Genomic DNA, 13,319 nt, shown 5'->3' with positions numbered 1-13,319 from the left:
GAGAAGAATCTTCAAGATTCTTAGAATACTAATATATTGCTGATGTACCAACATATAGTATACACCCATTTAGTTCATCAGAAGACAAATTCATAGATACTAAACATGGTAAGATTACATATAGGTAAGATTACATAAACATAAATGGTTCTATCATAAGCATGCATAAAACAGTCAAATTCAACAGACAATATAAGAACAGCAGTAATATACACAATGACCTAAAGGATATGTCTGTTCATTCAAAGAGAGGTTTTCTTATGAACTTATTAGAGTCCATTTTTATGGGCATTATGTGTCTGTTTTTGAGAGACTTGCGTTAAGAGTTGCTTTGCCGCATTCCTTGGAGTAATAAACCTAGTGTTATCAGATAGTGTGCCTTTGGTTGATATGGACCAGAGGCCTGTTCTCCGTTTTTTGCGGTGATAGTTGCATTTTGGTGGAAGGGTCCATAGAGCCTTTGGTTAGATTTGTAAAAATTTCTACATCTGCAAAAAATAAATTATATATATATACACAGGTGATCGTCATATAATTAGATTATCATCAAAAAGTTTATTTATTTCACGAATTCCATTCAAAAAGAAAAACTTTTTCATTTTTCATGTATTACACACAGACTGATATATTTCAATAATACTACTATTCATAATTTCATGTTTATTTATTTTATTTATTTTGATGATTATAACTGACAACTAAGGAAAATCACAACTTCTATATCTCAGAAAATGTGAATATTACTTAAGACCAATACCAAGAAAGGATTTTTTGAAATTTTGGCCAACTGAAAAGTATGAACATGAAAAGTATGAGCATGTACAGCACTCAATACTTAGTAGGGGCTCCTTTTGCCTGAATTACTGCAGCAATGCGGCGTGGCATGGAGTCGATCAGTCTGTGGCACTGCTCAGGTGTTATGAGAGCCCAGGTTGCTCTGATAGTAGCCTTCAGCTCTTCTGCATTGTTGGGTCTGGCATATTGCATCTTCATCTTCACAATACCCCATAGATTGTCTATGGGGATAAGGTCAGGCGAGTTTCTAGCCAATTAAGAACAGGGATACCATGGTCCTTAAAACAGGTACTGGTAGCTTTGGCACTGAGTGCAGGTGTCAAGTCCTGTTGGAAAATTAAATCTGCATCTCCATAAAGTTGGTCTGCAGCAGGAAGCACGAAGTGCTCTAAAACTTCCTGGTATACAGCTGTGTTAATCTTGTACCTCAGAAAACACAGTGGACCAACACAGATGACATGGCACCCCAAACAATCACTGACTGTGGAAACTTTACACTGGACCTCAAGCAACATGGATTGTGTGCCTCTCCTCTCTTCCTCCAGACTCTGGGACGCTGATTTCCAAAGGAAATGCAAAATTTACTTTCATCAGGGAACATAACTTTGGACCACTCAGCAGCAGTCCAGTCGAGACGCTCCTGACGCTGTCTGTTGTTCAAGAGTGTCTTGACACAAGGAATGCGAGAGCTGAAACCCATGTCTTGCATACGTCTGTGTGTAGTGGTTCTTGAAGCACTGACTCCAGCTGCAGTCCGCTCTTGAATCTGCAGTCCGCTCTGTGAATCTGCCCCAAATTTTTTATTGTTTTTTCTTTCATAATTCTCTCCAGGGTGCGGTTTTTCCTATTGCTTTTAAACTTTTTTTCTACCACATCTTTTCCTTCCCTTTGCCTCTCTATTAATGTGCTTGGACACAGAGCTCTGTGAACAGCCAGCCTCTTTTGCAAAGTCCTTTTGTGTCTTGCCCTCCTTGTGCAAAGTGTAAATGGTCGTCTTTCCGACAACTGTCAAGTCAGCAGTCTTCCCCATGATTGTGTAGCCTACAGAACTAGACTGAGAGACCATTTGTAAAGGTCTTTGCAGGTGTTTTGAATTAATTAGCTGATTAGAGTATGGCACCAGGTGGCTTCAATAATGAAACTTTTCACAATTTATTTTCTGAGATACTGCATTTAGGATTTTCTTTAGTTGTCAGTTAAAATCATCAAAATTAAAAGAAACAAACATTTGAAATATATCAGTCTGTGTGTAATGAATGCATATAATATACAAGTTTCACTTTTTGAATGGAATCAGTGAAATAAATCAACTTTTTGATGATATTTTAATTATATGACCAGCACCTGTATGTATGTATGTGTGTGTATATATATATATATATATATATATATATATATATATAGATGGTTTAGGGGTGAGCTGGACCGCAGACACACACACACACACACACGTATATATATATACACCATAGCTAACTGCTGTAGTGTCAAAATGAAATCAAGCAGTGTCATTCAAGACAGAACAGAACCGGTACTAAATTGGTAAACTCTTCAGTGGTAAACTGTTCAATCTTGGTTATAGGAAAAAAAAAAAAAAAAAATTACCCCTCAGGAGAACAGGATTTTCCTGGACCTTTTACCTTTTTTAATAGATTATTAAGTTTTTCAGAACTGAAAAATTACTCCTCAAATCTGCATTAAATACTGGAAACACCTTGCAAATTATTTCAAATTCTCATTAAAACATTCTGCATGTACTGCTTAAAATACCTAAGTCCTATGGTGCTTCTGGCGTGTGGTAAACTTACGTAGGTTTCTCATTGGTGATGAGCACTTTGACCTTATTGAGGGCTTTTTTGGCACCGGTGGGTTGAGCTGCAGCAGGTTTGCTATGGGCAGGGCTGGAATGAGGACTGGCGATATAAACCTTTTTACCTCCACTACCCGGTGGTTTAGAGTGTGAGAAATCTGTGATGAACACTATTCCCTCACTGGTCAGCACTATGACACAGAAAGAATAAACAGCAAAAAATAGAAAAACAGTTTAGCAAATTGGTATTTACTTCATTAAACTATAATACACCATACATCATGCACCATTAAATAATAACTTGTATTAGTGATACACAATACCATTTTGTACTGAGCAAAGATACAGCAACCAGTACATAAGCAAAGTTGAAAGGTTTAGTACAATACAGTTAGACATAGTCATATAATGTTAAAAAGTAATTTTTTTTTTTGTTCAATTTATTTATTAATTATCAAACAATGCATCCCAGCTGTGTTAATTGATCTAAACTACTTAAAGAGAAAGACCAAACTCCAGATCTGTTCGCAATTCAATTGTCACTTCAAAAACTGTATCTGTGCATCCCTAATTACTTTTATGAATATAATATGATAGAATACACACATGCCAGATTGGAGGGCTCAAACGGGTCAAAGGAAAAAGACAGGATGTTCTCAGCATAGCTCTTCTTCCACAGCTTGGTGCCAGTGTCTCCGTTCCACAGAACAATATAGTTGGGAGGGTGGACAGCCAGAAGAAGATCACGAGAAGCATCCTGAGCCCACAGCCAGTCCATATCTGATGCAAGGTATTAGTATATATATATATATGAATATCAATATCAATGAAAATGTTGTAATATTTAACGGTTAAGTATTTATACACTAAGGCAGTTTATGCTGCGCTGCCTTTAGCATATTACTAATTTATATAAAATATATTTTAACAATAATTACTGTATTTCCCACTAATGACTATTTAATAAAAATCACCATGAAAATGTGAATAATTAAAAATAAAAAAACATCAAAATATTAAATGGTCTACATAAATATTTACCAATCAAATAAAATTATATATAATATTCCATGTATCACTTTTTTTTTTCTTTCTTGGTAATCTAGCACATTAACATAAACAATCCAGAGTTTATTTTAACAAAAGCTTAGTACATGCGGTTCTTACCCTGAATAGGTTTGGTGTGTTCCTGGATCTCACAGTGTGCCATACCACTCACCACATCCCACACAATAATCTTCCCTGCTGCATCTGCAGATGCCAGGCGAAGAGAGTAGGGTGAGCTGAGACTGTGGTGATAGTTTTCTCTGGACCATTTTACCTACAACACAACAAAAAAAAGTAGTATTCAAAACAAATATTCCACTTTTATATTCTGATGCAGTTTCTGAAGTGTACTGAGCAATTGCAAGCGTGTTCCTAAGCAGTTGATCCAGTAAAAAGAAACCACAACTAAGATATCGTTAAGTATTCATGGCCTCATAATTTTCAGTTTTTGTTTAGAAAAGTAATCAAACATAACTCCTTAAAAAGCCACATAATAAGAGGTATAATTCATGTCAGTAGCATAAATAATACAGGACAGGTTATGCTGTGACGTTGTAATACACTGGGTTACTGATATTAATAATTCCCTAACCCAGAGTTTAAACACTAGTTAAGCACCAACAGTAATCAAGTACAGCCAAGAAACCATTAATCAATCACTAAAACAGCAAGAGTAAAATTATGTTCAGATTTTATCAACAGATAAAAAGGTAAAAATGAAATAAATGTTTGATTGCTTGTGAAAATAAATTAAATCTGGGTGCTAAAGACCAGAACATCAGTGTAAATTGTGTTTCTTCATGTGTTACAGATTTCCACTATTCACCTGTATTTTTGTATGTTTTTGACATGCCTGCTTCACATTGTACAAAGGATTAAAGTGCACTGCAGGGATAGAAAACAGAGAGCAGGGCTCCATATTGCTGGTAAATGCAGGCTTGTTTACAACCTATGTAGGGGAAGTCGTGGCCTAGTGTTTAGAGAGTTTGACTCCTAACCCTAGGGTTGTGGGTTCGAATCTCGGGCTGGCAATACCACGACTTAGGTGCCCTTGAGCAAGTTATCGAACCCCCAACTGCTCCCCAGCGCCTCAGCAAAAATGGCTGCACACTGCTCCGGGTGTGTGTTCACTACTCTGTGTGTGTGCACTTTGGATGGGTTAAATGCAGAGCACAAATTCTGAGTATGGGTCACCATGTCACTTAACCTACACCTCATGATGCTCTGCTTGAATTATGGTAGCATATTCCATTAAACTGTAAACAATCAGTGAAAGATTTGCTCTATAATGCCATAAGTACTTTATAAAACTGAGTACAACTATGTCACATCCTACTCACCCTTCAACCTTCGATTATTAAAAGTAAATTTCAAAGTATATAGGCATTGTGGGATTACAAATTTAAGAATCTGTTAGAAAAATGCTGATTTTAGCATAGCATCACATGAAAAACTAAGGTGAAGTACACTGTATTTAGAAGTTTAGGTAAAAAGGATTACATAAGACAAAAGATTCTCTTAAAGGTCCCATTTTTAACATTAATATGGAGTTCCCCTAGCCTGTATATGGTCCCCAAGTTTCTAGAAGTTTGAATCGGTGTAAATCGAGATTTTGTTATCTTTCTCTGCCTTTGAGAAAATGGAAGCTCAAACAGGCTGATCTTGAATCTCCTCTCTGTGACGTTATAAGGAGAAATGTTACCTCTCCTTTCTCTGCTTTGCCCGCCCAAATATTTACATATAATTCAGTCGCAATGTCAACACAGGCGTTACAAAAGTTTTATGATATGGATTCGACAGCACCACCACAAACAAAGAGTAACAGTGTTCATTAATGCCTGATCTGTGATCAGTGATTTCTGATGTGTAGCTAATTATTCAAGTTCACACAGATTTTCTTTCTAAATTGTTTAATACCGTTTATGCATCAGTGAATCAAGCCAGTGACTATACGATCAACTTCATGTTGTTTCTCTTAGTAGCATGAAACAAATCTGTTATTTAAATTGTGATTTAACTACAGAGAGCGATCAAAGAACTTTTCTGAGCTGTCACACATCACGAGTATATCTGCACAATTGCCTAAACTGCTGTTACAATGAATGATGCTGTTATGCTGCACAACAACGCTCTTACTGTAAAAAAAAAAGCTCAAACACTCATGTGTTTGCTGTTAGTTGTGGTGAAAGCATTTTGTGGAAGAAAACATGTTGCAATAATGACGAGATCACTGCATTCCCGCAATAAACAGACTGTTTACTCAATGCTCAACACTGCAGCCTTTCATGTGATGTGAAAAGATCGAAAAAATAATTAGAAACACTTCAACACTTCCACGATTCATTAATCTCGACACCTGTAATAGTAAAAAAAATTATATATATATATATATATATATATATATATATATATATATATATATTTGAGAGGGGTTCCACATGTAATACGCATGCAAAGATGTCACCTAATCACAACAGTTGTCATTTACTCACAGCAGACACTTCCCTTCAAACAGAGCAATCAAGCCAGAGGGCTAATATCAGGATATAAAAATGCTTTTTATTTCTAAATTTTAAATGTAAAAATCATACTAACAATATAAGTACACCTAAGGAAACATTTAAAAAGCATGAAAAAGGGAAATAATCCATGTCATGGGACCTTTAAGCAAAGTTAGTAGCAAGAGGTTCCTGTCATTTCCTGTTCTCTTATTGTTACTCAAATGAACCAGATTATGGAGACTATTACATTACAGCCTTTATTTGCCTTTGCACAATATCGCCTAGTGTGACCAGTGTTGGGTATAGTTACTTTGGAAAGTAGTTAGTTAAGTTACAACGTTACTATCAATTAAAAGTAATCAGTTATGATACAGCGTTACCCATTCATAAAAGTAACGCGTTAGAGTACTCATGCGTTACCAAAAATTAAAAGCCGTTTGCAGCGGCTCACACATGACAGACACAGCCCCCGGCCCCTTTAAATGCACCTAGAAGTCGTGACTCCCGACAATGAATAACGTCAGTCATCCGACTAATTTAACACTGCAGGATAACAATAACAGGAAAGACAGTCAGCAATAGGCTATTCCACATGGCGTTTTATTTATTTATCACAGAACATATTATTAATCAAAATTCGCACCTAACGTTACCCAGCCCGGGTAGCCTAGGCTACTGTATATTATGAGCACCACAAGATAACTCCTGATTTTTCTTTAACTTTAAATATTGCAGTTATCAAAGTACAAGTATGCTTACTTGTAAACACAATCTTAAACAGGCTTGCAGATTTAAATCCATTTAGAAATGATGAACAATCAGCCAGCCAACGATCTAACAGAAATTAACAGCTGCCTGTCAAACAAAAATGATAACAAACCGAATTAAATCCTTCACTGCCACACAGGCAAATGACAAATCGCTTAATAGCTGAACTAATTATTATTAAAGTGTCACTCACAGTCACAAGCCTAAATTCGCTGTAACACAGTCCTCTTACATTTACTCTTCAAAGTAGTGATTAAAACGTAGCAAAAGCAGATTTTCGAAACGTTTGTCCGACAGTCGATTTCTTTTTCGTTGACAAATTGAAAATAATGTGCGTAGCCTACTTGTACTTCCATAAACCAAACGCTGTCCTCTCTGCTATCTTGCCGGGAGTTCGAAAAAAAAAAAAACCACACACACACAGGGTCAGGCGCAGGGCACAGACGCATCACAGCCATTGACTTTACGATCACAGAGCTTCGGCTCCGCTGATACATCCGCAGGTGGCACAGTAGACCTAAGCATACTGTTTGACAAAAAGCAGGCTGCAGTCGGGATTTTCCTTTCCTTAAAATAACGGATTACTTTTTAAAAAAAATAACGAAGTTACTGATTACTTACGCACGAAACTAACGCGTTAAGTTACACATTTCAGGAAAAAAGTAATTAGAGTACTCTAACGCGTTACTTTGTAACGCGTTACCCACAACACTGAGTGTGACCATTAGATAAGTATGAATATTATTATTTAACTTTGCCTATCCTGGCCATTCATAACATTTGCCTATAATGGCTTTTATCATTACATGAACTACGCTGCCTTTGTGTTAAATGGCATAATGCGGCCTGTCATTTGTTTATAAATATTTATTAATTATGCCTTTTCATAAAATTTTGTGCTTATCTTTTGACTCCATTTTAGAATTTCCAATAAAGAAAAGCCTCAACTGATGGGAATTAATTCACACTTCTTTTTGGAGGTAGTAAGTAATATAAAAAAAAAATTTTTCACTAAAATGTATTCGATTAACTGTCAGAATAATTGACCGATTACTCAAAAACCAAAATAATCGTCAGTTGAAGCCCTAAAACCAACTTGATGGCACTTATAATGCTTTACAAGAATCCACAATAAATGGTGAGCTCTGTTTGCCATGAAATTTGATATTATAACATCAACTTCTGTGATGGTAAATGTTCTTTTGGTATTAAAGCAAATTAACCAAGAAAATCATATGTTTACTATTCTACTTTCTGTTTTGGTCATCTGAACAATGCTGTGTGACTGTGTGACCATGTTTGAACAAACATTTAAAAACCCACCTTGACGACACTTGCTTTGTGTCTCTCCAGGACCTGAATGGCCTGAGCTGTTTTTGGATCAATGATGAGGATACTTGAGTGACAGCCTTGAGCAATCAGTCCCTGCCATCCCCTAAGCAGAGAGAGAGGAAATGTGTAAGGAAGAAGAATACAGTATCCGAGAGAATCTAAAAATGCTAAGAAATTACAATCATGTATAAATAAATAAATAAAAAAAGCCCTATTTACTTGTTTTGTTTTTTGTTTTGTTCTCCACATTACAGTTATGAATGAGGCTGGAGTGCTTAAAAACCACAACACAAATAACTTAAAGGTAGGGCTGGGCAGTATGGCAAAAAATATTATATTAATATTTTTTTCTATATCATACAATATTTGTATTGAGTTGAAATGAATTTAATTTAATAATGTATAGTCAACGTTGAATGTTTGTACAACAAAATTCAATGAGCAAATCCTCATGGTAAAAACAAAAAACAAAAGACATGACATTAATTTGCCATTAACAGAGAAGGGAAAGCATGTATCGTTAGGTCCATATATATTTGGATAGAAGCACAATTTTTTATTTTAGCCGTTTAGTAAAACATAAAAATGCACACTCTCAGCTTTAATTTGAGGGTTTTCACATCCAAATTGGAAGAAGGGTTACTACAACTCTTTCATAAAAAAAATTGGACAGTTGACTCAAAAGCTGTTATATGGGCAGGTGTGGGCTATTCCTCATCAATTAAGCAGGTAAAAGGTGTGGAGTTGATTCTAAGTGTGGCATTTGCATTTAGAAGCTGTTACTGTGAACCCACATAACGGGGTCAAATGAGGTCTCCATGCAAGTGAAACAGGTCATCATTAGGCTTCAAAAACAAAACAATTCATAAGGAGTGAATGAACATTAGGAAAAAAAAAAAAAAAAAAAAGACCACAATGGTGAGGTTGATTATATGGGTGCTTCACAGTATAGATGGACAATGACCCAAAACATACTTCAAAAGCAACCTAGGAATTGAAAGGAATAAAATTGAAACGTCAATCTCCTGATTTCAAATGCATATTACTTGCCAAAGACAAAACTACACGCAGAAAGACCCACTAACAAACAACAGCCGAAGAAACAGCATAACAAAGGAGGAAATCCAGTCTTTACTGATGTCCATGGGTTCCAGACTTCAGGGAGTCACTGCCTGCAAAATATTTTATTTATGATTATATTAATTTGTCCATTTACATTTCACATTATATTTTTGTTCAACCCCAATTAAAGCTGAAAGTCTGCACTTCAATTTCATTTTGATTGTTTCATTTGAATTATGTTCTGATGGTATACAGACCCAGAACATTACATTACACAAAACATTACCGTCTACAGCCGCGAGAGGGCGCTATATGCTGCTTAGTAGGGCTGCACGATATTGGGAAAAAATTGCATTGCGATATTTAATTTTTCTGCGATATATATTGCGATATGAAATAGGGCTGCATGATGTGTCGTTTAAGCATCGATATCGCGATGTATGAATCCACGAGTCACATCGCAGGATGTGCGATTTAGGCTGTCGTAGTTGATCCGTTATTCATTAACTGTATGGGCCAGCTGCTCCCCGGCCCTTGACGAATGTGATTCTCGGATTAACTGCACAGCTAAACCATCATAGAGTGAAAGTTTATCATTGACAGGACTGAAAATCACATGCAAGTTTAACAGGGCAGAGAGAGAGGGAGTGCAAGAGAGACAGAGAGAGAGTGAGCGCGCGCGAGAGAGACAGAGAGAGAGAGAAAGAGAGAGCGCGTGAGAGAGACAGAGAGAAAGAGCGTGCGCAAGAGAGACAGAGGCCGGTGACACACTGGCTGCGTGGCGTGAGCGTCGCGTGTCTGAAGCGCCCCAGAAGCCTCGCGTTTTCTGTGTCTTTACACACCAGAACCGTGCCTGACGCGGCGCTGGCGCGCTGCTGCTAGAGAGAGAGAGCGCGCGAGAGAGAGACAGAGAGAGAGAGAGTACATTAGAAGTACCATCAATGTTTATAGAAATGTATATGGATTTATTTTGCATGTAATTTTTTTTCTTTTTTTTTCTTATGAATATATATGTATTTGTGTTTTGTTTGTTTCTATTCTGATATGTACAATGCTTTGGCAATATGTACCTTTATATGTCATGCCAATAAAGCAATATGAATTGAATTGAGAGAGAGAAAGACCGAGAGAGAGCGAGCCGTTTTCAAACAACACGAGCTCTGTATTGCTCTCTCTCCCTCGTGCATATTAATGTTTAAATCATTTAAAATGAGAATGTAAGTGTGCTCACCCCATTTTTGTTTGTAAGAAAAAAAAAATCGCAATGTATATCGCAGAAAAATAAAATATCGCAATGTCATTTTTTCCCAATATCGTGCAGCCCTAATATGAAATCTAATCAAATTTTTTCCCTCTGTCTCTCTCGCTCTCTCTCTCTATCACGCGCGCATGATCTCTCTCTCGCTCTCTCTCTCGCGCGCGCGCTCTCTATCCACTATCGTGGATTCGTACATCGCGATATTAATGCTTAAACGACAAATTGTGAAGCCCTACTGCTTAGTGTAGGCTACAGGAGCACTGAGCAGCATAGAGCGCCCTCTCGCGGCTGTAGACGGTAATGTTTTCTCTTAGTTCATTTATCTTGGTTCATGTCAAATTAATTTTTATAAATAAGTCGCACCTGACTATAAGTTGCAGGACCAGCCAAACTATGAAAAAAAGTGCAACTTATAGTCCAGAAAATACGCTAATCATGACTTGTTTATTCACAAGCAAGTTGTTGAGTCCACAGGGTAAACAACCTTTTAATTTATGGTGATTAATGATCAATAACTAGCCTATGACAAAATATTTATTTAAAGCCCATCTTTCAAGTTGAAGATCCCTGTGAATGAACGTGTAGATAAACAGTGTAGGAACTCAATTTGCATGAAGAAATTAATCATAAATGTGCATTAAAAAGTTATTTAAAAGAAATTGTCAGTAAAATTACTTCCGCTGTCAAAAACGCCGTGACCGGAAGTGACGCAACGGCTGGTAAATCTCATCTCTTCATAATGGAGTCAGACAGTGAAGAGGTTGCAGTTGGGGTTAGTGTCAACTCTTACGATGGGCCATTGCTGTATAATCATGAGCCGCCTAGGCGAGAGAGGGGTCAGGCAGAGTTAAGGGGAAGGCTAAGAGAGATAGAGTTGTGGTGCGACGAGAATCGGTGGAGTGACCACAGGCTATAGCTAATTATGGCATGTTTAACACATTGCAGTATCTTTAATAAATCATATTTAGCAATATTGCTGTCGACTTTGTTGTATTTCAAGCAGCCATGTAGATCGTCACCATCTATGCCAGCAACACGTGTCTTAAAATGTTTAATTTAGATCACAGATTTTAAATGAATGCTGTAGGCTATAGCTTACATCTTTGACGGTCAGCTAGTCTGGACAGGGATGGAAATGCTGTGCATTTCTGCACAACATAGTTTATCGTGATTTTTTTTTTTTTGAAATTGCTAGCGGATTTTTAATCAGTGACTGCTTCAGAAGTCAAGTGTTTGGGCCGTATATCTGAACAACATAATCGGCCAGCTGGAATTCCGAACTTAGCCGGCTGTTATACTACTCCCCTCTTAGTATTTCCAACGGACATTATGTAAATGAGCTTGCATGTACTGCGGAGTGCGTGCATGAAAGCAGTTAGTGTTTTCCGGTTAGGACGGGAATATGCTGTTCATGTAAATACAGTCATTGTTACAAAAACTTACTATAATAACGATAACGACAAACTCTCTTTTCTGTTACCACCTCTCAGACTGCGTAAACCCGGGGTTGCTCAATACTATTCCTGGCGATCGACTGTCCTGCAAAGTTCAGCTCAAATCCTAATCAAACACACCGGAAGCAACTAATTAAGGTCTTCAGGCTCACTTAAAAATGAATGGCAGGACGGTGTGTTTGATTAGGATTACAGCTAAACTTTGCAGGACAGCCAGGAACAGGGTTGGGCACCCATGACCTAAACCCACACTGAGAACTAGGACGGCAGCGCCTATGTTTGCCTGTCGTTACGTCATATGACGCATTCTTTGGGTAAAGGCATTTTTTTTGGAGCGTAGCTTAGAATAGGTAACCTTTTTTCTTAATTTCTGCCCGTGGGTGTTGTAAAACATATGTATTATTATGTATGTCTTTTTAAATTAACATTTTCATACAAGATTCTGTATAAATTAAGGTATACAGTTAAATTGAAAGATGGCCTTTAATGTTATGTACATTTTATTTCCTCTACAACAACACTGTGAACTTTATTTAAGATATGTTTGGTCATTAACTTATAAATGCATCATTATGCAAACTCATTATGAGTAGAGTTCTCTGGAAGAAAAGACACGTGACTGGCAGATTAATGTGCCTCTTCATTTCTCTCCAATATGGTAAGAAATAAAATTAAACTAAATGTGGATTTATGATGACTGACAGGGCAGTTTAAATGATGAGGAATGCACGTAACTAAGAAGCAGAAAGCAGTCCATTAAAGACACCATTATGATGAAGTTGTATGTCCCACAGCTTTCCTACTATTCTGCTAAACACTCAAAACTGTTTTTGTTTTTTGTTTTTCATAAAAAGAGTACATACTTTCAGGTCACAGTATAAGGTGGCGAATTGGGACATAGTAACACTGTTTATATATCAGACAAAAAAATGCACCACACGCAAACAATCCACAGTTATTAGCGACATACACTGACTGGCTGTTGTTGTGTTGCAAATATTTCTACAATTTGATCGGCTGTAAGATTAAAGCTGTAAAATATTGAGCAAAAATGTGATTTTGATATAATAACATTTATCGCCTAGCCCTACTTAAAGGTCCTAAAAACTGCATAATTTTCATTAAGCAAAATATTATTTCCTTAATGTTAATTTAAAATACAACACAGACATGTACTTGCCAGGTTTAATGAGATACACCCAATTTAAGATAATTTTAAAAATTCATATTTAACACAGTTATGCTTAGAGGACAATTAAACTCTTGATATATCCAAGCCATTAAGAAAAATC

General features: G+C 36.8%; 1 protein-coding gene across 2 annotated transcripts in view; it reads right to left on the bottom strand.

Annotated features, from left to right (window-relative positions):
- wdr11 (WD repeat domain 11) overlaps positions 1–13,319 on the bottom strand; it is a 172,749-nt gene that overhangs the window by 157,198 nt on the left and 2,232 nt on the right. For both annotated transcript variants that reach the window (XM_052613981.1, XM_052613980.1), the window contains exons 2-5: positions 8,245–8,356; positions 3,773–3,926; positions 3,212–3,385; positions 2,604–2,796 (exon numbers count right to left, since the gene is read on the bottom strand). In XM_052613981.1, the coding sequence (XP_052469941.1) occupies positions 2,604–2,796; positions 3,212–3,385; positions 3,773–3,926; positions 8,245–8,356 (633 nt within the window). The remainder of the gene's footprint in view (positions 1–2,603; positions 2,797–3,211; positions 3,386–3,772; positions 3,927–8,244; positions 8,357–13,319) is intronic.

The sequence above is a fragment of the Carassius gibelio genome, chromosome A13, assembly GCF_023724105.1.
Source record: "Carassius gibelio isolate Cgi1373 ecotype wild population from Czech Republic chromosome A13, carGib1.2-hapl.c, whole genome shotgun sequence".
NCBI lineage: Eukaryota > Metazoa > Chordata > Actinopteri > Cypriniformes > Cyprinidae > Carassius > Carassius gibelio.
Note: the sequence above shows the minus strand (reverse complement) of the source record. Positions and strands in the feature narration are given on the sequence as shown.